Source organism: Sinocyclocheilus anshuiensis, unplaced genomic scaffold (assembly GCF_001515605.1).
Source record: "Sinocyclocheilus anshuiensis isolate Anshui unplaced genomic scaffold, SAMN03320099.WGS_v1.1 scaffold366, whole genome shotgun sequence".
Classification (NCBI taxonomy): Eukaryota; Metazoa; Chordata; class Actinopteri; order Cypriniformes; family Cyprinidae; genus Sinocyclocheilus; species Sinocyclocheilus anshuiensis.
The window spans coordinates 1329094-1354323 of record NW_015547673.1 but is presented as its reverse complement, the minus strand read 5'-3'; the positions used below and the strand labels follow the sequence as shown (position 1 = coordinate 1354323).

Sequence of the window (25230 nt, the reverse complement as noted above, 5' to 3'; positions counted from 1 at the left end):
TAAATAGACATTTTAAAACAAGCCCCAAATCAAATAAATAACACAAATAAAAGAAATCTCTTCACATAAACAAAATAATGCTTTGTCTGTGCTCTTTCCATTTAAAATTAGAGGCAGGCAACCACTTTTGGACCATGATCCAAACAAAGATTATGCATACATGAAACATGAGCAGTTTTTAATCTAAATTAGATTGTATCATTTCGAAATTTGAAGCAAAAACAGAATGATTTGACTTCAGTTTTGTGAAACTATACATAAAAATATCTGCATGAAACAGAAACAGCAGACGAGCTGAATGAGCTGCAGATTCACTCTCTGCCAGCAGGTGGCGCTTAAAGCGTTTCCTTGGTTTCCGCTGTAAACAAAGCAGCGCTGCACTTATGAACTTTAATATGCGTTATACAGAGGCAAGATGAAAATAAAAAATACCATCTAAACTTTTCTAAAGACAGTAAGTTTCCCTCAGACATGCATTCATATAAACTACCCCTAATTGAATCGCGATTTGTTTAGCATCTCAACCGATTTGAAGCGTCACATATTTAAATCGATTTTCAACCGGCTCGCGGTTAATCGTTACATCCCTAATTTAAAGGTAATGGAAATTGGTTGGAAGTTGTATTTTCAAACTTTGAAGTGTTGCTAATATAACTCATATATAACTCATTTACACATTTACACTTAGAGAGCATATTGACGTATTGTTTCGCTTCAATGTATTCTTTACATTTTCTTTACTTGGTCTTAAAAAAGGTCTTTAAAATGTCATAAAACCAGCAGAAACCCTGGTTATCAGGGTCTCTTTTTGCCCTGATCTTTAGAATAGAGTGTGCGTAAATGATGAAATCTGTGTTGTCAATTGTTTTGCCATAGGGAGACATATATGAGTTCCTGTTGTTGCCGAATGCGAGCGGATGCAACACTGCAGACATTCACTTCAATAACTTCCAAAGTACATGGTTGCTTGTCTTATGTTGGCTTCAGGTTCAGGTGGAGTTGTGTTTAGCGAGTGCATATGTACAGTACATTTACATAAAGCTGTGAACGCCTCGCATCCACCTAAACCTCTCCAAATAATGAGACCGGATCCCTATCCCGCTGCAGTCATAAGGGCGGTGCATGATCTTCGCTTTTCCAGCTGTAATAATCGGCAAGAGCTCCATCAAGCTCTCTAAATGGCATTCTCAGAAAGTTCGATTCTTGTCTTGTTTGTATTACTCGGATGAGTGAGCGAGTGAGCGGCAAGCCTTCTGATCTTCACAGTCGATCTGACTCTTCTAGTTGGTCCCTTAGATAGACTGAAAGGAAGGAGGTTAATTAGATCTCCGTTTTCTGACCCACTTTCTTCCAGGTGTTTTACGCTGTTTGATGCATTGACTCGAGCTGGCCCGTAATGCGTGCTCTGACTTGAACAGACCTCTGGCAGGATGATGTAAAGCAAACATTCCTCCCTGCTTTGATTGGCATCTGTTTTTTTCTGTGGCAATATGGTCACAATTACTCCTGCCGTCACATTCCCCGAAATCTGTAACGGACACGCATCGAGGATTATGTAAGCAGCAGGTTTTTGGCAAATGGTGCATTTCACAAGATCAGATCATTGCGTTTGCTGCGAATGGCCTGCGATCTTTTCTGTTCTTTTCTACTATAGACCTCAACACAGACTTTTGGGTTTCTGTTGCAGTCTGAAGGTTTATAAAACGAAAAACATTGTAGTTTCTTGGCACTTTTATGGCCCATGGGTTGGTTTCTATTAAAACTAACAAATTTAACAAACTTTTGTGTGTGTGTGTTATGGGATTGTCATATTAAAACTGGCTTGGAAACTTTTTGCCTTGCCTGCATTTAGTTTTGCTACTTTTCACATGCCTTTTATGTAGTTTTTATTGTCTTTTGTCTCAGGCCCAAATTCTGACTTTCAATTTTTAAATAATGTAAAAACCATCATTAAAAATACACGTTTTTAAAACTATGATGATGCAAACACCGAGTGAAATCAACACACAGTCAATTATATGCTAATTACAAACTTAACGTGTGGTTACATTTACCATTGTTCAGCGAATTTTCGTGGGTGAAATCTAGTCATTTCAGTAGGAATCAACGCAATTTCCAGTGTATATTTTCATCAGGTTCAAGATTCGCCCTGTGTTGACCAACAGAAAGCTGCTTAGTTTGAAAGTGACTCCATACATCACTACACTGTCGACAATAAACAATGGAATTTTTTTGTTCGAAACTGCTGAAATTTCACTAATTTGACTGTACATTTAGTCTGTCAATTTTTCTGTGTAATATACTTTTTTTCAAGTCAGTCTGCTGGTTTATTAAGGAGACCGCAGTTTGTAATGAATTATGAGACATGTTATGTACAAAGAAAACAAATAAAAATTAATGTAAATATCAGTTGCAAGCAGAATATTTTTTCTTAATCTGTCTCATTTCAAATCGAGCCATAATTCTGTCAAATGACGTGAAAAATGTGAAAGTATTTCATTGTATTTTGAGTGCATAAGGAACTAGCTGTGAAATTAGCCTTTATGCAAAACAAAGAAGACATTTAATTAAAAAAATAATAATAATTTCAAATGTGACAGAAATAGTTAGTTTCAAAATATGACGGTTCAGAAAAATAACAGAATTGTCCTGTACAGTGTGAAAAGTATTTTAAAGCAAAGTTATTTTCTAAAAGTCCACTGGGCCAAAAGTGTCATAGTTAAATAAGAGCCCTGTCCCAGAATCCCACACTTGATTTGTATTTATGGCCAGTGACTTGCAGAAGCATATACTAACATTTCCTGCATAAAAAAACAAGATTTGAAAGGAATGATGATAAAAATGTTACGAGTTAATGGTTGAATAAGTAACTGGAGAAATGTTCCACTAGTGATTTTGATGTTATAGTTCTGTGCTCTTGAAAATTGTTAATCTAGACACACACAAACACACAGAAATCACCCTGCCAGGTCGGAGCGATTTACTGTAACATTCCTCTCATATTTATTTAAGGCGGCTGAATCTGGCTAGTGCTAACATCACTTTAACAATCCTGCCGTTTGGTGGGAAAGGATTTGATTTGTGGCGTCTCATGAGCCAGTGGCTCCTAACTAGCGAGGCCTGTCATGTACGTGAGATGAATGTCTTTAAGGACCAGTCTTGGGCTTTAACTACCCTGATTGTTTGTGTTTGGAGACATTCAGCTTTATTCACAATGCTGGAATGGTCAATAGCTAAATGCTCCATGTTCCCATTCCAGAGTGGGAACGCCATGGACTCCTTGAATTCAAATTCAAAAGAAGAGGAGTGAAAGAAGTGATAAAGAGCACTTTTGTAACTAATGAATGTGTAGCAGAAGCAGCTCTGTTTTATTGGCCCGCATAAGTTTGAATGCTTCCTAAGACAAACAGTTATTGCAGAGCGCGACACGGTTTGTTGTAAAAGCTTGGCTTTTCTCTTGGGAGGGAATGCATATTTTTGACCTGTGCTGACGTCAGAAATTACACTCTCGTTTTAACCACAGCTTACTTACTCTCAGGCTGAGAGACCAGATGCTGACATGGTTTATTACACTGCTCATGTTCAAAGTCACGAGGAGGTTTCATGAGGTTCAAAGCTAATTAGCGTTCACATAAAGTATCCTGGCAATTAAAGACAGCATGAAACAGCATTCGCGATGCATTAAACTTCTGTAATATGTGTTTCTGAAGAAAATCAGCATTGGATTGTCTTGTAAATATGTATTTTATCCATTGGGATTTGTGGAAAGTGCAATATTCTATTATTGATTAATATTATTTTTCCTTTCCCGTGCACAGTTATTAAGAATGCAAATGTTGATATTGTCTGGAAATTGTTTTAAATGGCTACTTTTGTCTTTTTGTCTAGGTGGAGGAGGAAAACGGAAAGGAAGAAGTAAAAAATGGAGGGAGATCCTTCGTTTCCCTCATATCAGTCAGTGCACAGAGTTGAGCAAAACCATCGGTAATGTATCAACGCTTAGTGTGTCTTGTTTATACACTTCCTGTCATTTTCAAGCTCCTTGTCAGCTGTGGTGTTGTTCTGGCCAAGTGTGATGTCACTTTGCTGTTCGCCATTGTTTAGCTGTCTCTGAGTTTACATTGCCATTGGCTTAATCCCAGTTTACTCACAGTCTGAGAAATAGTATGCGAGGGTGCGTTCCAAATTACAGTAAGTTGAAAGTAGTGTGTCAAAGGTGCCTGGATGCCATACTTGTCCCAGTGAATTTGTGAAGTATGCATCCTTGCATGCTGTTTGGTCTAATATTGCACACAATTCCTTGAGCAACAGAAGAAGAGTGACTGTTATCCAACTTTTTCAACTGTTGAAAAATAACAGCCAATTCAAGACTTACTTAATGACTTAGGTTTCCACATTTTTAAATTTATAGAATATACACCAACATACTGTCCAACAGTTCACAGGATTTTTAATGTCTCTGAAAGAAGTCTCTTATGCTCACCAAGAATTCAGTTAAACAAAAATACAGTAAAAAAATTTATATTGTGGAATATATTTGTAATACTAAAATAGAAAACAGTTATTTGAATATATTTGAAAATGTATATATTCCATTTTTTAGCATTGTCATATGATCCTTCAGAAATCTTTCTAATATGCTGATTTGATGCTCAAGAACCATTTCTTATTATTATCAATGTTGAAAACAGTTGTGTATTACTCACCTTCATAGCACTGCCAAACCTGTATGACTGACTTTCTTCTGCGTCCCTATCATGAAAGTCAGTGGTGTTCAAAACAGCGTTGGACCCCGCTGGTTTTCATTGTATGGGCAAATGATCTTCTTTTGTATTCCATAGGATACATTAATACAGGTTTTGTAAAGACATGAGGTTGAGTAAATGACAGAATTTAAATTTTTCAGTTTTCTTCCTTTAAAAGTATGCACCTTTCCATTAACCACAAAGTACTTTTTTTACATGGTATATACACTCACTGGCCACTTTATTAAGTACACCTGTTCAACTGCTCGTTAACGCAAATATCTAATCAGCCAATCACATGGCAGCAACTCAATGCATTTAGGCATGTAGACATGGTCAAGATGATCTGCTGAAGTTCAGACGAGCATCAGAATGGGGAAGAAAGTGATTTCGATTTCAGAAACTGCCGATCTACTAGGACTTTCATGCACAATTATGTGAAAATATCCAGCGAGCGGCAGCTCTGTGGGTGAAAGTGCCTTGTTGATGCCAGAGGTCAGAGGAGAACGGCCAGAATGGTTCAAGCTGATAGAAGGGCAACAGTAACTCAAATAACCACTTGTTACAACCAAGGTTTGCAGAAGAGCCCGTGTGAACTGTAGCCTCAGGAAACTGAGGCTACAGTTCACACAGTCTCAATCAAAAAGAAGATCAGAAAAAGGGTTGCTTGGTCTGATGAGTCTTGATTTCTGCTGTGACATTTGTAATGGGGTCAGAATTTGGCAGAAACAACATGAAAGCATGGATGCATCCTGCCTGGTATCAGTGGCTCAGGCTGCTGATGGTGGTGTAATGGTATGGGGGACATTTTCTTGGCACACTTTGGGCCCCTTATTACCAACTGAGCATTGTTTAATCGTCACAGCCTAGCTGAGTATTGTTGCTGACCAAGTCCATCCCTTCATGACCACAGTGTGCCCATCTTGTGATGGCTACTTCCAAGAGGATACGCTCAAATCATCTCAAACTGGTTTCTTGAATATGCCAATGAGTAGACTAAACTCAAATGGCCTCCACAGTCCCCAGATCTCAATCCAATAGAGCAGCTTTGGGATGTGGTGGAATGGGAGATTCGTATCATGGATGATCGGCCAACAAATCTGCAGCAACTGCATGATGCTATCATGTCAATATAGACCAGAATCTCTGAGCAATGTTTCCAGCACCTTGTTGAATCCATGCCACAAAGAATTAAGGCAGCTGTGAATGCAAAAGGGGGTCCAACCTGCTACTAGCAAAATATACCACCACAGTACTTTTTTGTAAAGTTTTCCTTTTGTTTTGTGTCTCAGAGCGGGACTATTTCAGCCTGTGTGACAAGCAGCCCATCGGGAGACTTCTGTTCCGCCTCTACTGTGAGACCCGACCAGAGCTGCAGCGATGCATCCAACTCCTGGACTCTATGGTATGTCTGCGCACACATACACACATCTCCAGCACTCAGTGCACCTGATTTATGTTCTAATGAAAGCAGAATTTATTTAAGATTGTCCAAACAGCTTTTAGTCACTAATTGCTGGTTCTTTTAAGCATCTCCTCATCTCTTGCCCACTCAAAATTTCTCAGGTTTCTTGTAACTCTCCATCAATGTTCCACTGGCCCGGACAACATGCCTCCCACATGACTAGCTTGGGCTATCATGGAGTAAAGCCCAAAATATCAGGACCGGCATGTGGTCAATGAATGAGGCCATTGTCTGGTCTCTCCAACACCCCTATAGACCCCAAACTGTCTGAACCCCGGGAACCTGAACCCATGACAGGAAGTCGCCGTCATAAAACATGGGGCAGCGTGTTTGTGTTTTTTAGGACTTGGAAAAGGTGTTCATCTTGTTTATGGTGTCTTGGAACGTTCTCCTTCTCATTTTAACAAAAACCCTTTGTGCGGTGTAGCTGTATAAGTGAATAGGGAAGCTTTATTGATGTGTTTCAGAGACGAACGTAAATGTCATCTGAAAGTCAAATAAAATCAAACAAAAATGGCCTGAACATAAAAGCACCGTAATTGTGCCTGGGTTACGATGTTACAGCTAATGAAGTAAGAGCAGAAGATTTTTAAATAATGAAGGGAAAATGCCACAATGGTATGTTTTTAGTTAAAATTATTATAATAATCATGTGTGGGGTTGTTTTATTGGGATTTTATTAGGTGTTATTTTAGGAAGAATAGCTGTCAATAAAGGTGCATAGGACCACTAAATTAATCAGAATTATAGCTCCTTGTTTGAAGTGAATCTCACGCAGACTGTTAAGTCATATTTCACGTAAAAATCAAAAGACAAGAAAATGAAATTATATTTTGCCTGAAGTAGGCAAAACGTATTTTAGAGCCACTAGAAAATAGGATCCCAAAATTCTTATTACTGTAGTGCCAAAACAAATAATTCTGTAATAGAATAATATACACTATCATTCAAAAGTCTTATACTCACCAGTGCTGCATTTGTTTTGTTTTCTGTTTTAATATATTTTAATATGTAATTTATTCCTGTGATGCAAAGCTGAATTTTCAGCATCATTACTCCAGTCTTCAGAGTCACATGATCCTTCAGAAATCATTCTAATATGCTGATTTGCTGCTCAAGAAACATTTCTATACCCCTTTATTATTGTTGAAAACAGATGTGCTGCTTTGGTTTTGTGTAAACCATGATACATTTTTTTTTTCAGATAAATAGAATAAAAAGATGAATAGTTCAAAAGATCAGCATTTATTTGGAATCGAAATCACTTGTAACATTTTGAACATAGTTGCTGTCACTTTTTTTTAATATAAATGTAATGCATCCTTGCTGAATAAAAGTATTAATTTCTTTCAAAAAACAAAAATCTTACTAACTTTTGAACAGTGCATATCATCTAAATTGTAAATGAATATTTCATAATAGAATTAGTTTCACCTCCTGTTATGATTATTATAAAAATCATTGTGTGCAAAATCATTATAGTGAGATCTTGTTAAATAATGAAATTCTACAAACAAACTCGGTTTTGCAATTTCTTTTGATTTTTAGGGTGAAATGATGGCCCCAAGATGCTCTTGACAGACTTCGTGAGATTCACCCAATTAAACTCTGTTCTCAAGAAGAAGAAAAAGTGCTCTTTATGACACAGAGATGTATTGAACTGAAAATGTTTGATGTATGTATGTATGTTCTGCAGGCAATGGGCGTGTATGCATGTGTTTGTGCGAGTCACCATAAGGAAAGAGCCCGGGGGATTTTTTTGAGGCCTGCTCTGACGTCAGAAAGTAGCGGGATCTCAATTGTTGTGGCGAGATAGACAGCACTGTCTGTGTCTGCTCTGTGTGAGATCTGTGTGTGTGTGTGAAACAAGAAAAGAAATGTGAGAACTTCATGCGAGAAACCTCTTCACACATTTTTTGGGGTTTATGTGTACACAAAGACAAATGAAATGTGCATGCCGCTGACCTTTTTAGTCTGGGTTTTGTTTTTCCATCTCGGTGGAGGCGGAATAGTCCGATGTTATCGCACACATCAGATTGGCCCAGTTCCTCTGTGTCAGAGGCAGCCCGCCATTTGTTTTGGCCTGGTGGCTCTACTGTACCATTCAGAGCCACTGACGTAGGTCTGTTCTCAAACCACTATTATGATTGGATCTCTCTCTGTGTGTATGTGTGTTTGTATTTTCTGCTTTTTTCCATGCGGTGACCTTTAACATGCAGGCATAGCTAATTCCCTTGCAAATTCCATCATTTCCCATTCAAACGGTGGCCAAGAGAGCAGTATATAAGCCCTGTGTCCTTTCTCAATGTCACTGTAATCTACAGTTGTATTCTAGGTTCAGTACAGGTTACTTCAGTCGACAGTATTTGTGATACAAGTAGCACAAAAAACATGGGCACGTTCCCTGAAAAGTCACTGTTACAGTAACAATGTTACGCTAACAATGGAAGTACCTTCGTGGAGCCAGGGAATAAACATTACAAAACACACTGTTTAGTATAGCCACAAGACCTCAACATTATACATTCACTAACTCTGCATAGATGCATATTTATGTGTAAACCCTGTGTGTGAACGTTTTCATGCAGAAATGAATTTCTGCATGAATTTAGAATAACATTTATATCCAGCTATAATTTTTTGTGTCAGTAGGAAATATATAATTGGGCATAATCTCTTCTTCTTTACAAGCTATAGCACGAAATAAACATGAATGAACATCAGAAGGTATCTTGTTTCAACCGCGGAGAGACGTCAATACACCGACGTTAATCTACTCTCCTGTCTGTTTTCTTTGTCGGACAAAGTGGCGAATTCGGCATTATGATTAGTCAGATCGCCTGTCAATCAAACTCCAGCGAAGGGTCAATTTAGGCTTTTATTCAGATATAAACACACATATGTAGAGCACATCGAATATGGTAAATGAGGCTTAAACGTGCTTGCTTGATGCGTGAGAACCAGTGAGGTTTGTTCTCTCGCGTCTCACAAGCACATTTGAGCTTCCCCAATGAGTAATTGATGGGAACTTTTAAACTAAAGGAAAACTTGAAATCGCATCATATGACCCCTTTAAAGAGAACTTTCCCTTTAACGTAGGCACTAGCTGCAATTAATTCCATAGAACCGACTTCTATTGAACTCTGAACATTCCTTGTAACATTCTTTTCTTCCTTCATTACTCACAGCACTATTTTAAATCTTCCATTGGAGGAGTTGGCAAATGTGTTAAGGGGAATGGAAATCATACTGCTGCATGTGTCGAGACGCAGTACCCATGCACACACACACACACACACACACACACACACACAGAGTCCCCCACTATGTAATGACGTTCAATGTATTTAGTGACGCTGCTGGGCCATGCTGTGGCGCTCCAGGACCTTATGGAATCCAGCCGTGTTGACTGGCTGGTTACCAAGCAACCTGAAGTCACACACACGGTGGGCTTCATGAAGCGTGTGTGTGTGTGTGCTCGTGAAGCATATGTGTGACGCGTGTGCGAAAACCTATTTGCGGGTACATATGCTTTGGCATAGGCACATGAGCTTGTGTGTATGTGTGTGTTTACATCTTTCGGGACGGAACCGAGTGGGGGCAGGCGGTCATGGAGAGTCTTGCGTAATGGGATCCACAGAGCACGAGGGCCGGAGAGGGTATTGATGAGGGTGTCATCAAGCATTACCCCCCTAACACACACACATAGGCACATTTACGGCCCTTGGGGAAAGGACGTGCCAGACTGTGGAGCTCATTCATTGTGTAATCACTCACAGACTCAATTACATGATGCTTCTGCCTCATTCAGCATATAGAAATGGATACCGACTGAAATGGTGAAGTCAGTGGATGTAGTTTCTGTTTTCCTGTGTTGAACAAGTGATTTGAGTTCACATAATACTCTCTGTCGGTCTCGGTTTCATTAGTCTCAAGGTTTTTGAGTACCGGCACAAAGTCTGGTCAATATTAGCCTCACATGACTAACACATCAAGTCTGGTCCACGTTGCAGCTTATTCTGGGCTTAAAAAAACACTGTCTGACTGACTTATAAAGTGAATAACCATAGTTGTTTTGTTTTTACATGTTGTGGGGTCTGAAATAGGTTATGCCGTAATAATAGACTATTTATTTAAAATAATGGCAAAAGTTTTTTTTCTGCATACCCCCTAAAAGCTGGGTTGTTGCACCCTCAGTAAGCTTGTTTAGCTTAGATTGCCAACTTATTTGAATATTATTTATAATATAACTTATTGTTTTTTTTCTTTTTTTTTTTGATGTGCATTTTTTTGTTTAAGTTTTAGTAGTTTTTTAATGTTCATTTTTTTTAAATGCCCCTATTATGATTGTTTTTTTTCTTTTTTTTTTGATGTGCATTTTTTTGTTTAAGTTTTAGTAGTTTTTTAATGTTCATTTTTTTTAAATGCCCCTATTATGCATGTTTTAAGGTTCCTAATATTGTTTTGAGAGTCTCCTACAATTGGTTTACATGCATGCAAGGTCAAAAAAACAATTATTCTCAAAAAACAAAAAAGCAAACGTTTTCTCAAAATATGCATTTAATATCACCTAATTTTCCAATGATTCTCAAACGATTCGCTCGAAGCAGTTCTAAGATTCAGTCTCTCTAAACCCCTCCTCTCCGTGAGCCTACTCTGCTCTGATTGGTCAGATGGCCCAGTCTGTTGTGATTGGTCTACTGTGTACAGCGTGTCTCAGAAACGATATGCCTATTGCAGTAGTTCTGTATTTTGAACGCTTGACAGAAAATATAAACATCTATTATTTATGATACAGGTTGTGATTCAGTGGAGCCAACTGGTCCAAATAAACAGTGTACTGAACCATCTTTCAAGAGCAAGCGTTTTGTAAATCCCACGTTGAACTCCCCGAGAGAGAAGCAGTCGCCAGTAAAATGACGGGAACACAAAAAAGATTGGGGTTGTACTGCTGTGATACAGTGGAACAAATTAATTTTAAACACTGATTCTTTGCAGCCTCATCTTTCGGAAGTGAAAATAAAATGGATTTACTTTCACAGCCTCTTCTCGACATGAAGTTAAACACACAAACAAGCTACAGTGTTTGAAGGCGGGGTCAAGCTGTTCGTGGCCGGCTAACGTAGAACATAGGTGGGCATTATGCAAATGTGTTACCCAGTGACATGTAGCCGTCACAGAAGTGGGATTTGAATTACTGATGACTCGTTTCAGCTGTTCAGAGTCCATTCTTTCTTTTGGGAGACAATAACTTTATTTAACGTGCACTTTCAGCTTTACAACTTTGTAGATCGCTTACATTCACATACAGCTACATTACACACTGCATGAACGGCAGTATTCAAAATGGCATAAAAGGGGCACTTTAAATTTTTCTATTTAGCTTTAATTTATGTTAATTTTAGTTTGTTATTTTTATACTTCAAATTAAACTGAAAATTTAAATGTTGCCTAAACAGCTAATATTTATTTTATTTCAATTAACAATAACAATTTAAATAGTTAAAATTTTAGTTAACAATTACAACACTGATTGGCAGTTGCATTAATTTATTATTGCTGAATTAAATGAATAGTTCATCCAAATAATTATAATAGTCATAATTCATGACGCTTACCTATTTTTGAAGCACAAAAGATATTTTAATAAATGTTTCAGTTGTTGTTGTCCATATTGTGAAAGTTGGTGGGGTCAAAAACATTGGACTGCTTTGACTTTCATTGTATAGACAAAAAAGTTGCGAATACATTTTTCTAAATATCTTCTTTTTTTTTTAAGCGTCACGATGGGCATCTGAAATACCCCTGAGAGTGAAGTGTGGATAATTCAGTTCAAATCAGTTTAATCTCAATGCTATGAACCTTAAAGTCTTGGGAAAGGCTATAAACTGGTAAACACAATTTTGATTCTCAGTGAACTGATTAAAAACCTTTGCTCCCTCACTCCCAGAAATGACAATTTGCCATTTTTAAATGCAGTATGCATCAGCCTGGCTCCTGAGGCTGGCTACTGTTTCATTAACGTCTAAATTAGATGCATTATGTCATAAGGTATCATTTATATTGTGGATTATGTTATGGCTTGTTTATCTCAAAGTTAATTTATAATTAGCTGTGAGTAATTTGTTTGTATCTGGACATTTAGGAGGACTACGAGGTGGCACCTGATGAGAAGAGGAAGAGTCGCGGAGATGAGATCATCAAGAAGTTTCTCACCAAGCAGGTGTGACTTGGTTTAACTTTCCTGTTGCGTGTGTGTGTGTGTGTGTGTGTTAATTTTGGATCTTGAATGTCTCAGTGTGCATCAGTAATCAGAGAGCATGTTGTTTCTCCTGCAGTCCTCTGAGTGTGTAGATATAGCTGAAGGTCTTGCTGAAAGTTGCAGAGAAAATCTAGAACTGAGCCCCTGCAAGGAGATCTTCAGTGACTGTCGCAAGTAAGAAACATGCAAACACACGTGTAAACACCTGGACCTCTGTTGCTCTTAAACTAAGCTAATTCAAATACCTTAACCCCAGCCCCAACTCTTCTTGTTATAGATGTCTTATGGTGTTTTTTAGATTTGAATTAAAATGCGAATTATAATTTAAATAATTAAATATTACAAATACTCGTTTCATTTATACTTTTATAAACAATTACTATGGTTTAATGTATGTTTGTATGCTTACACTATGTGCTAAAGATATGTACTGCACTGGTGATGGAAAGTACACTAGCCTTCGAATGTTTCTTATGCTCACCAAGGCTGCATTTATTTGATCAAAAATACAAAATTTTTCCAGTCTTCAGTGTCACATGACACTTCAGAAATCATTATAATAATTAATGCTGATTTTGTGCTCAAAGGCATTTATTATTATTATCAGTGTTGAAAACAGTTGTGCTGCTAAATATGTTTGTGGAAACCATGATGCTTTTTTTAAAGAATTCTTTGATGAATAGAAAGTTCAAAAGAACAGCATTTAAAAAATAAATGCATTTTTGATCAATTTTAATGTGTCTTTGTTGAATAAAATAAATAATTTCTTTCTCAAAAAGACCAAAAAAAAATCATACTGTTCCCAAACATTTGAATGGTAGTGTATGTAATATGTGTAGCAAGCATTGTACAGATTGGGACAGACTGTAACAATAATTTTGTGCAAAAATATTCCAAAATCCACCAGAAATTGTTTTCACACCTTTTACATACTATTTTTCAACATGCAATAATTTGGACACTGTCATCCTAATATTGCATACTATGAAGCAGTGGCGAGGCTACAGGTGGGCACTTTCAGCTGTGGCCCACCCAATGAGAAGTTGATAATTTTCCAAAATGGATGTCATTTATTAAACGATAATAATAATAAACGTCTTATTTCACTATAACTTTATATATTTAGTGTAAAAAATATTAAACGCGAGCTTTCATGGTCAATTACAGTCAATTCATTTTCTTAATTTTCCCTCTTCCTATGAGCATACCATACGCTTGTCAAAATGATGATTCGTCTTTCTGTTAGTCCCACCCACAATGTTATGTTGGTGATGTAAGGACATAATAGTAAAATACGCGCATTTGTGGCGTTGAATTTGAAAATAGCGAAACAAATATCAATCAGATCAATTCTTTAAAAAGTATATATTGAATATCCCAATTGAAACGCACTGAATCTGAACGGTCTAACTTACAAATGAAGCCAGAGCACCTGCGGGTGATGGATTTATAGCTCGGAAACTTCAGAGCCAAGCATGTTTTAAGCATCATATTAGCATCAGTACAGTGTTTGATTCGCTAAATAGATGTGTCCTTTGAGGAAAGAAACATAAACGTTGTGTTCACCACAACAAACTGCATAATTTGCAGCTGCGCACATTTCTACAGTCCTCGAGTCGATGTGCGCGAATTGACAGAGACACTTAATTATGAAATCATCTGCAAAGCTAATGCTCTACAATAAACTTCCTTTAGTTAACATTAGTTATTGCATGAACTAACATTAACAATGTGCAATACATTTGCTACAATTTTTATTAAATTTGTTAACGTTAGGTAATAAAAATACAACTTTTCGTTGTTATTTTTGTTAGTACGGATGTTAACAGAACTTTAATTTTGTGTCAATGTTGAAATTAAAATGAATGTCTATCAATGCTTTAGAAGTATTTTGTATTGAACCTTTGTGCTGTATTTTCTCTTGGCAATTTGACATGCAGTTTTCATACCCTTCACTTTGCCCACCCACTTAAACATTTGTGGCCTCGTCCCTGCTATGTAGTAAAGACATTATTAGGAGTTAGGGCTGTACAATTATGACAAAAATAATAATTGGCGATTATTCCCTTGAAATTGTAATTGCGATTATTAATTACGATTATCACAATTTACATTGAAAGATGTTTATACCATTGTTTGATGCAACTGCATGCCGTATTTTTATATGAAAATAAACAAGCTGAAAACACTCTAACTGAAAAACCTTTAGTGCTTTTCTATAGTATTAAGCCTCAAATGTCAAATATACATCGGATTGGTTTCTTCTTTAAATGATAAAAAAGTAAAAATATGAATGGTATTATAATGTTATACTAAAACTAAAAAAATGGAAAAACCCTTAAGATAACATGTAGAAAGAAAAAAACATATCTTAAGCGTGCAGAATAACATAAGTGGACTTTGAACGATTAATTGCCGCTTTGAACGATTACGTAATTGTGGCATCCATAATTGTAATTGTGATTAGAAATTCGATTAATTGTGCAGCCCTATTAGGAGTGCAATATTATTTCAAAAATCATAATTGTCGATTATTCCCTTGAAATTGTAACTGCGATTATTAATTACGATAATCACAATTTACATTGAATGATGTTTATACCATTGTTTGAAGCAACCGCATGCTATATTTTTAGATGAAAATAAATAAGCTGAAAACACTCTAACTGAACAACTTGTAGTGCTTTTCTATAGTATTAAGCCTCAAATGTCAAATTTACATTGGATTGGTTTCTTCTTTAAATAAAAATATAAAAATAAGCATGGTATTATAATGTTATACTAAAACTATATTAAAACAATGGAAGAACCCTTAAGATTACCTGTAGAAAGAAAAAAAAACACATCTTAAGCATGCAGAATAGCATAAGTGGACTTTGAACAATTAATTGCCGCTTTGAATGATTACGAGTTGTGGCGTTCGTAACTGTAAATGCAATTAGAAATTCGATTAATTGTTCAGCCCTAGACAGTATTCAGAATTAAGCTCTTTACTGTAATCTTTACTTCTGGAACCCAGCCGTTGCACATTTTGTCTGTGTACAAGTGTACTCACAGATCTGCCTATGGTCTCCTAACAGTCTCCATGCTGTTTTAAATCTCACAGAGCTCTTCATGACTACTTAAGTGGTGCTCCTTTTGCTGACTATCAGAACAGCATGTACTTCGACCGCTTCCTCCAATGGAAAATGCTAGAAAGGTTGGTTGCACAATTTATCTCCCTTTACGCTGTCCGTTAGTCTACTTACTCTACCATTTGTGTGCTATTTCATTCTTTTGGTTTGCTGTTCGTAGCTCGGCTTAAAACAGACGTCCTGGATCTGGATCAATTATATTCAGCTGTTATGGCAGTTCGGACGCTAATCCATTTAAATGATTTGTTAGCGTAATTGTTAACAGCTCAACACATAAAAGCAAACAGCCATGTTTTGGTCATGAAACATACAAGTTACTCTGCAGCGTCTGTGCTAGATATAAACTGATTTGAACATCTTTACATTTGAGTGGCCCATTAAAAAATACATGAAAAATAGTTTTCTGCGAACACAATTCTGAAAAGCCTTTGTTTCACAAATGAGGTGGAAAATGTGTTTCTTGTAAAGTGTAACTGTCAGTTTAAAGTGTAAAATGTCAGTTTCCTGTCTTTTTTTTTTTTTGTGGTTTCATTCTAGACAATCCATCACAAAAGACACGTTTCGGCAGTATAGAGTTCTGGGGAAAGGAGGCTTTGGAGAGGTGAGGATATTGTGAAAAATGATGTGTGTGTACTGAATATTTCCTCATTTGCTCTATATCAAAACCTAGTGAGCTGCCTACCTAGATTGTATTTTAAACATCATAAGTGTGCTCGAAGTATAAGCAGCGACATCATATACAGCCTTTATATCCTTGTATTTCACTCATTCACCAGAATTGTTGATCGCTATTAGCTTAGCAATATGCTAAGATCAAACTCTGCTGGAATCAGTTTTGAGTCAAGTTTCCCGTCTACCTCACATAAAGAGTGTTATTTGTGTGGCATGCAAAGTCGCTGCGTTGGAAGGTGTGATCACATTAGCGAAATTTCACCCAAAAAAGTGTCAATAGTGTACTGCTGTATGAAGCACAACTCACACAGAACTTTAACTTGTAACTTGAACACGAGCAAAATTTCCTAGAACTCCAGTCTTCAGTGTCACATGACCCTTCAGAAATCATTCTAATATGCTGATTTGCTGCTCAAGAAACATTTCTTATCAACATCAGTAATGAAAACAGTTGTGCTGCTTCATAGTCTTGTGGAAACCCTGATACATTACAGCGAATTTAGCTAACATTAGGTGCCTTACATGGAGCAATGTATTCCGATTACAATCAGTTAAACGTCCAATCTGAATAAAAATGCTCCTCATAAACACCTCAGTCGGAATAAAAATGCCCAAACCGACTGAAATTTCAAATCCAGTTTGAAGCTTGTGACATATAAATGCACACATCAACACGATCACTTAATTTAGCGTTCGTGTAAACGCTATGTTCAGATTCAACAATCGGAATTCCAATTTCATTCCAATTGAAACAAAAAGTGTCCATGTAAACGTGACTTTAGTCAATGTAGTGGAATAAAAACTACACACAGTCTTTTCACTGCAACTTCAAAAGAAGGCAAGACAATGTTGTCGAAACTAGCGCTGGATACCTGAGGTAATTTTATGTTTTATTTTACACTGTTTGCCAGCCTGGCATAACGATCTATTCTCCATTCATTCTTACCACCATTCATAACCAATTGTTCTCCAGCTCTCCATTTTCTTTTTAAGCATCTTTGAAAAGAGGGTTTGACTTATCAAACAGTGGTGGGTTTTTCTGGACCTTGGCAATGAGCTTCTTCGCAATGTCACCTGCTAATTTAAATGTACGAGCCCTTTAAATTTGAATGGATTCTGATTGGCTGTCTGTGTTTTTTCTTTTATTACCTGGAAAAAAAAGTGATCCCAGTGACTATCATTAGTTGTGGTGTGAACTATTCTCTTAAATTGAGAACGACTTCTAGAACTTTGTTTTTATATTTATTGTTCTTGGTGTGAACATAACTTTTAATGCGAATTCACTGTGTGCTGACCAACACAAAACTGCTTGGTTTGAAATGGACTTCTGTGTGAGCTGTGCCATCGACAACAGACAATTTTTTTTGTGCACATGCAATTTAGCAAAATTGTAAGGCAGAAGGTAACATTTGTGTGTGTGTGTGTGTGTGCGTGTGCGTGTGTGTGTGTGATGATATAATATATTATGTCCATCTGTGCCCAGGTGTGTGCGTGCCAGGTGAGAGCCACAGGAAAAATGTATGCCTGTAAAAAGCTGGAGAAGAAAAGGATAAAGAAGAGGAAGGGGGAGGCCATGGCTCTAAATGAGAAACAGATTCTGGAGAAGGTCAACAGCAGGTTTGTGGTAAGTGGATTCATTCATTTATCTGTTAACTTTCATCAGTTTTCCTCCCTTTACTCTGGTCCTGTTTACACCGGGTATAAACATCCATCTTTTGCGATTCAGTCACAAGTGGCCAGGCAGGACAGGCTCAAATGTCAAATCAAGTCACCTTTATTTATATAGCGCTTTATACAATACTGATTGTGTCAAAGCAGCTTTACAGTGTCAAACAGGAAAATAGTTTGTCAATAATGCATATTCCTCAGTGCCTTCCTGTCTCTCTCTATTTTTTTATTTATCTAATAAAGGCTTGCTATAGCTTGTGTATTTCAAAACGGAAATGAATGCTTTCATTTATTCTGCACATCTGATCGTTCTCGTCTCTCTGGCTCTCAGGTTAGTTTAGCGTACGCGTATGAGACCAAAGATGCCCTGTGTCTGGTGCTGACCATAATGAACGGTGGTGATCTGAAGTTTCACATCTATAACATGGGAACCCCAGGCTTCGAGAAGGAGCGTGTGCAGTTCTACGCCGCTGAGATCTGCTGCGGTCTCGAGCACCTCCACAGAGAGTCTATCGTCTACAGGTGTGTGGCTCTACATCCTCAAATGCATCCAGCCTCATAAATTAATAGTGAAATTGTGTGGTCATTTTATGTTGCTTTCTATCATTCTAGGGATTTAAAACCAGAGAATATACTATTAGATGATAATGGTAAGTCAAATCAAATTGTCCTTCAAATGAGCTAAGTATGGAATTGCATTGTACTGATCATACTACTTCTTTCCCTTAATATTTAGATTTTGATCAATTGTGAAATGCAACAATAAATGCATTTTGTATTATGCATTTATCCCCTACAGGTCATATCCGGATCTCAGATCTGGGGCTGGCCATTAAAGTGCCTGATGGAGAACAGATCCGTGGCCGAGTGGGAACCGTGGGCTACATGGGTAATGATCTTTAATTGCACTGATTTATAAATGTGTAAAATATTGGAGCTGGGAGATATGTTGAATATTCACAATATATTCACAGTGATTCTGCTGGTAATGTAAAATTTAAGCAAAATAGCATGTCTAGTTTATAAATAAATCAAAAAAATTTTTAATGCATATTTTGGAATTAAATAAACAAATATTAATTATTGATTTACAGTACCATTCAAAAAATTTGGGGATTTTTTTTTAAAGAATGCATGCATGCGGTAAGAATGCATTATTGATAAAGAGTGACAAAAGAGTTCTATTTCAAAATAACTTGTGCATTAGAGAATTCTTGAAAAAACATTATCGTTATTTGCACAAAAATATGAAGCAGCACAACTGTTTTCAATATTGATAATAAACAGAAATGTTTCTTGAGCAGCAAATCAGCATATTAGAATGATTTCTGAAGGATCATGTGACACTGAAGACTGGAGTAATGATGCTGAAAATTCAGCTTTGCATCACAGGAATAAATTACATTTTAAATAAATTAGAAAATAATTATTTTAAATTGTAATAATATTACAATATAACTGTTTTTACTGTATTTTTGATCAAATAAATGCAGCCTCGGTGAGAGACTTTTTTTCCAAATACATGGAAAATATTACCACCCCAAACTTTTGAATGCTAGTGTATCTATTGAAATGATCAAAAGGCTGAACATATTTGTTTTTAGCTGCATCAATCAGTCCTGCTAGATATCTATTCATAGCAATATGAAACATTAAAATGTTGTTTATTGATTGATGAACTCAAACTATTGACGGACAGCTCCAGAGGTGATCAATAACGAGCGGTATAGAATGAGTCCAGACTGGTGGGGATTGGGTTGTCTGATCTATGAGATGACCGCCGGCCGATCGCCTTTCCGCGCTCGCAAAGAGCGAGTGAAGAGGGAAGAGGTGGAGAAGAGGGTGCAGGAGGAAGAGGAGGAGTACAGCGACAAGTTTTCAGAAGACACTAAAGGCATCTGCAGGATGGTGAGGCCACACACACACACACACACACACATATGCTGGTCAACATCCAAGATGACGCAGCAGAGTACAACTAAGAGCTCACTAAAGGCATCTGCAGGATGGTGAGGCCACACACACACACACACACACACACACACATATGCTGGTCAACATCCAAGATGACGCAGCAGAGTACAACTAAGAGCTTGTATCTAAAGCTACATTATCTCTTCAGTCAAATGCGCCATAGAAGCTGATTTAGAGCCCATTGATTGAGCGCACAAAGCTGGTAAAGTTGAGTCCATTCCGAATGTTTGGCTCATTTCACTGGCTGGTAGTGCATGTTTTCTGCGGGGAAAGAAGCTGATAATGAGTTTTCTGAGACCAGCTCAGTTCAGGATTGTTTAATAATCTAAATTTATTGTAAAGGACCTCTGTTGTCTTTTATTAGGGTTGTGTCATGCGACTGGCTTTCACCCCAAGAATAAAAAATCTGTCATTTACTCACCCTCACGTTGCTCCAAACCCATATGACTTTATTTTACAGTATAAGTGAACAGAGACAGACACTGTCAAGAAACGTTGAGAGACGTATTTCACAAAATGTGTTTTTAGGATTTTGAAAGTTAATGTGTGCTCTTAAGATGTTAAATAAATACGTATATGATGTATATAATATGTAAATGTTAAGAAAAACAACAAATATACATGTAGTATTTTAGGGGGGAAAGTGTTCATCTTAGTGTCAACATAATAAAAAGTAAATATGTTCTAGATAATATTGCAACAATTAGATTTTGTACATGGGTAATATAAAAGCCAATTATTTAATTTTGGAAGCAATTATTTATAATTGTAGTAATTATATTAATATCACACTTTTATGAAAATATTGTTAGAAAGTAATACTTTTATTCAGCAAGGATGCATTAAATTCATCACAAGTGAGAGTAAAAACATTAATAATGTTACTGTTTCACATATTTTGTTGTTTTGAACTTTCTGTCCATCAAAGAATCATGAAACATTATTGTTTCCACAAAAATATTAAGCACAACTGTTTTCAACATTGATAATAAGACATGCTTCTTGAGCAGCATATCAGCATATTAGAATGATTTCTGAATGATCACGTGACACTGAAGACTGGAGTAATGATGCCGAAAATTCAGCTTTGATCACAGGAATAAATTACATATTAAAATATGTTACAATAGAAAACAGTTATTTTAAATTGTAATAATATTTCACAATATTACTGTTTTTACTGTATTTCTGATCAAATAAATGCAACCTTGGTCAGCAAAAGAGACTTCTTTCAAAAGCGACCCCAAACTTTCGAACGGCAGTGTATCCGCTTTTAAATTTTATGAAGGGGGTCCCTCGCAAGGGGACCGTCATGTTTGGGTTTACTTGGAATTATAAAGCTTTAAAACCTCCGTGCTAACTGACTGTGACCCAATGAAAGTTTTTTTTTCCCAAATTAAATTTGCGAGTTTCAGCAGAGAGCAACATCAGTTTTAGTCTTCACACAAAGCTATCATATGACTTCATAATAGTTAACAAATTATATGGGGTACTTGTTTTGCTCTTCACTGCATACTCAATTTGGTATGGAAAATGTGACGTTCTTATTTTGTATTCAACAGAAGATTTAAAATCAAATAGATATCAGAATGACATGAGGATGAGTGAGCAATGACAGGTCACCATTTAGCTGTTTTGAATTTGAAATTGTTTGTCCTCATGCAAATGGCCTCCGCTTTCGAGCTGATGATGAAAGATTCCAGCCTAACTCGTTGCTGTGTGTGGTTTTGTAATGTCTGGTTTGTGATTGCTGCCCCTAGTTTTAGGATGTTTGCCCCATTTAAATGTCTTCATTTGGCTCACACGCTCTTTTTCCTAGTGTTTGTCACTGACCAGCTTCGGCTGTGGTGTAATAGGTTACATTCCACTCTTAAAGAATGTACAAACCTGTGTTCCTAACGTCTGGCTGGCTGCTCTCCGCTCTCTGTCCTGCAGCTGTTAGCCAAAGATCCCAAGCAGAGGCTCGGCTGCCAGGCTGACGGAGCTGCTGGAGTTAAAGCCCACCATTTCTTCAAGAACATAAACTTCAAGAGGCTGGAGGCCGGCATTCTGGAACCTTCCTTTGTGCCTGATGTGAGTTCCTCTTCTTATGTGCCTGAAATAATAGTCAGAAAAAAAACTTTTTATATTTTTTTTAATGGAACAATCTACTGAAGCTTTAGACACAATATTTTTAAAAATCTATAAAGCTTGCGCATGTGTTAAGCATTGCAGTAGTCCAGCCTAGAAATGACAAGGGCCTGGACAAGAAGTTGTGCAGCATGCTCCGTTAGGAAAGGCCTGATCTTTCTGATGTTGTGCGATGCAAACCTGCATGACCGAGCGGTTTTTGCAATGTGGTCTTTGAAAGTCAGCTGGTCATCAAAGATTACACCAAGATTTCTGACTGAACTTGATGGGGTAATTGTTGATAAAGCTAGCTGGATGGTGAAATAATGCTGTAGAGTCGGAGTGGCAGGGAAGACGAGAAGCTCAGTCTTTGCCAGGTTGAGCTGTAGGTGATGTCCTTTCATCCATGCCGAGATGTCCGCCAGACAGCCTGAGGTCCGTGCAGCTACCGTTGGATCATCTGGTTGAAATGAGAGATAGAGCTGCGTGTCATCAGCATAGCAATGGTAGGAGAAGCCATGTGCCTGTATGATGGGACCCAGTGATGTCGTGTATATGGAGAAGAGGAGGGGTCCAAGAACTGATCCCTGAGGAACCCCAGTGACAAGTTGATGTGCTTTGGATACCTCCCCTCCCCAAGCCACCCTGAAAGACCTACCAGTGAGATAGGATTCAAACCAGTCAAATGCTGTTCTCGTGATGCCCAGTGAAGAGAGGGTGTACAGGAGGATCTGATGATTTGCAGTGTCAAAAGTGGCAGATAGATAGATCCAGCAGAATGAGAACTGATGATTTGGAATCAGCTTTCGCAATCCGCAAGGCTTCAGTGACTGACAGTAACACAGTCTCAGTTGAATGGCCACTTCTGAAACCTGACTGATTAACGTCCAGTTGGTTATTCTGTGAAAGAAATAATGATACCTGGTTGAAAACAACTAGTTCAAGTGTTTTTGCTATGAATGGAAGGAGAGAAACAGGTCTGTAGCTATCTACAAGTGAAGTGTTTAATGTAGGTTTTTTGAACAGTGAGGTTACCCAAGGCTGCTTGAATGCGGTGAGAAAAATGCCTGTGAGAAGAGATGTGTTGATGATATGTGTGAGTGCTGGTAAGAGTGTAGGAGAGATTGCTTGGAGAAGGTGTGATGTATGAGGTGCTAAAAAGCATAAACTATCAATCAAATGACAGAAGGCATGTAGTAGATTTTGTACAACAGGCTTTTAAGCAAAGTTTCAATCATGTTTATAATTTAGAAGCCATAGAAATGTGCGTATCAAATATGATACAGTAGGCTTTATAGGGTTAAATTCTATGGAAGCTCATGGAATAAAAAATAAAAAAAGGTAATTGCAAGTTTTTATCTCACAATTGCAAGTTATAAATTCTCAGTAAGACTTTTCGTCTCAGAATTGCAGGATATAAAATCAGAATTGCGAGAAAAAGATAACTTGCAGTTATGTCTATTTTTTTTATTCCATGGCAAAAATGAACTTTTTCGATTATTGCTGTTTTTCATTTTTGTTTCCTCTCTTTGCCAACTTCATAGCCCAGGGCGGTCTACTGTAAAGATGTTCTGGACATTGAGCAGTTCTCCACCGTTAAGGGTGTCAACCTGGACCAAACAGACAATGATTTCTACTCCAAGTTTACCACTGGCAGTGTCTCCATCCCATGGCAAAATGAGGTATGAAGCTGTGCTAAAACCCCAGCTGCTGTCAGCATAATGAGATATGGCAAAAAAAATTCAGAAACTTACAAGTTGATGTGCTTTGGATACCTCCCCTCCCCAAGCCACCCTGAAAGACCTACCAGTGAGATAGGATTCAAACCAGTCAAATGCTGTTCTCGTGATGCCCAGTGAAGAGAGGGTGTACAGGAGGATCTGATGATTTGCAGTGTCAAAAGTGGCAGATAGATAGATCCAGCAGAATGAGAACTGATGATTTGGAATCAGCTTTCGCAATCCGCAAGGCTTCAGTGACTGACAGTAACACAGTCTCAGTTGAATGGCCACTTCTGAAACCTGACTGATTAACGTCCAGTTGGTTATTCTGTGAAAGAAATAATGATACCTGGTTGAAAACAACTAGTTCAAGTGTTTTTGCTATGAATGGAAGGAGAGAAACAGGTCTGTAGCTATCTACAAGTGAAGTGTTTAATGTAGGTTTTTTGAACAGTGAGGTTACCCAAGGCTGCTTGAATGCGGTGAGAAAAATGCCTGTGAGAAGAGATGTGTTGATGATATGTGTGAGTGCTGGTAAGAGTGTAGGAGAGATTGCTTGGAGAAGGTGTGATGTATGAGGTGCTAAAAAGCATAAACTATCAATCAAATGACAGAAGGCATGTAGTAGATTTTGTACAACAGGCTTTTAAGCAAAGTTTCAATCATGTTTATAATTTAGAAGCCATAGAAATGTGCGTATCAAATATGATACAGTAGGCTTTATAGGGTTAAATTCTATGGAAGCTCATGGAATAAAAAATAAAAAAAGGTAATTGCAAGTTTTTATCTCACAATTGCAAGTTATAAACTCTCAGTAAGACTTTTCGTCTCAGAATTGCAGGATATAAAATCAGAATTGCGAGAAAAAGATAACTTGCAGTTATGTCTATTTTTTTTATTCCATGGCAAAAATGAACTTTTTCGATTATTGCTGTTTTTCATTTTTGTTTCCTCTCTTTGCCAACTTCATAGCCCAGGGCGGTCTACTGTAAAGATGTTCTGGACATTGAGCAGTTCTCCACCGTTAAGGGTGTCAACCTGGACCAAACAGACAATGATTTCTACTCCAAGTTTACCACTGGCAGTGTCTCTATCCCATGGCAAAATGAGGTATGAAGCTGTGCTAAAACCCCAGCTGCTGTCAGCATAATGAGATATGGCAAAAAAAATTCAGAAACTACAATAATGAATCATTGTTAACATCCCATGTGGCGAACAAGAAACATTTAAAAGTTTGCTGACCTCTAGGTGTATAGGTGTGTTAATAGTGTTAATAGCTTTTAATAGTGTATATTAGAATGACTGGAAGGCTGCATTGACCAATCAGCATCCAGAACCGTAATTATCCATTCTTTAAAGATGTTCAAAAATAAGGATGATGACCTTCTCATCATCATCTCTCTCTCTCTCTGTTTATCTGTGTCTGTCTGTATGTCTCTTGCTCTTTTGTGTCTGTTTTTTCTTTCCTTCCTTTTCTATT

General features: G+C 37.4%; 1 protein-coding gene across 2 annotated transcripts in view; it reads left to right on the top strand.

The window, feature by feature from the left end:
• LOC107702864 (G protein-coupled receptor kinase 5-like) overlaps positions 1-25230 on the top strand; it is a 58745-nt gene that overhangs the window by 31335 nt on the left and 2180 nt on the right. For both annotated transcript variants that reach the window (XM_016505294.1, XM_016505295.1), the window contains exons 2-14: positions 3889-3984; positions 6038-6150; positions 12356-12433; positions 12549-12646; positions 15579-15671; positions 16144-16207; positions 17762-17902; positions 18278-18468; positions 18559-18596; positions 18746-18835; positions 19646-19854; positions 21856-21993; positions 23574-23711. In XM_016505294.1, the coding sequence (XP_016360780.1) occupies positions 3889-3984; positions 6038-6150; positions 12356-12433; positions 12549-12646; positions 15579-15671; positions 16144-16207; positions 17762-17902; positions 18278-18468; positions 18559-18596; positions 18746-18835; positions 19646-19854; positions 21856-21993; positions 23574-23711 (1487 nt within the window). The remainder of the gene's footprint in view (positions 1-3888; positions 3985-6037; positions 6151-12355; positions 12434-12548; positions 12647-15578; positions 15672-16143; positions 16208-17761; positions 17903-18277; positions 18469-18558; positions 18597-18745; positions 18836-19645; positions 19855-21855; positions 21994-23573; positions 23712-25230) is intronic.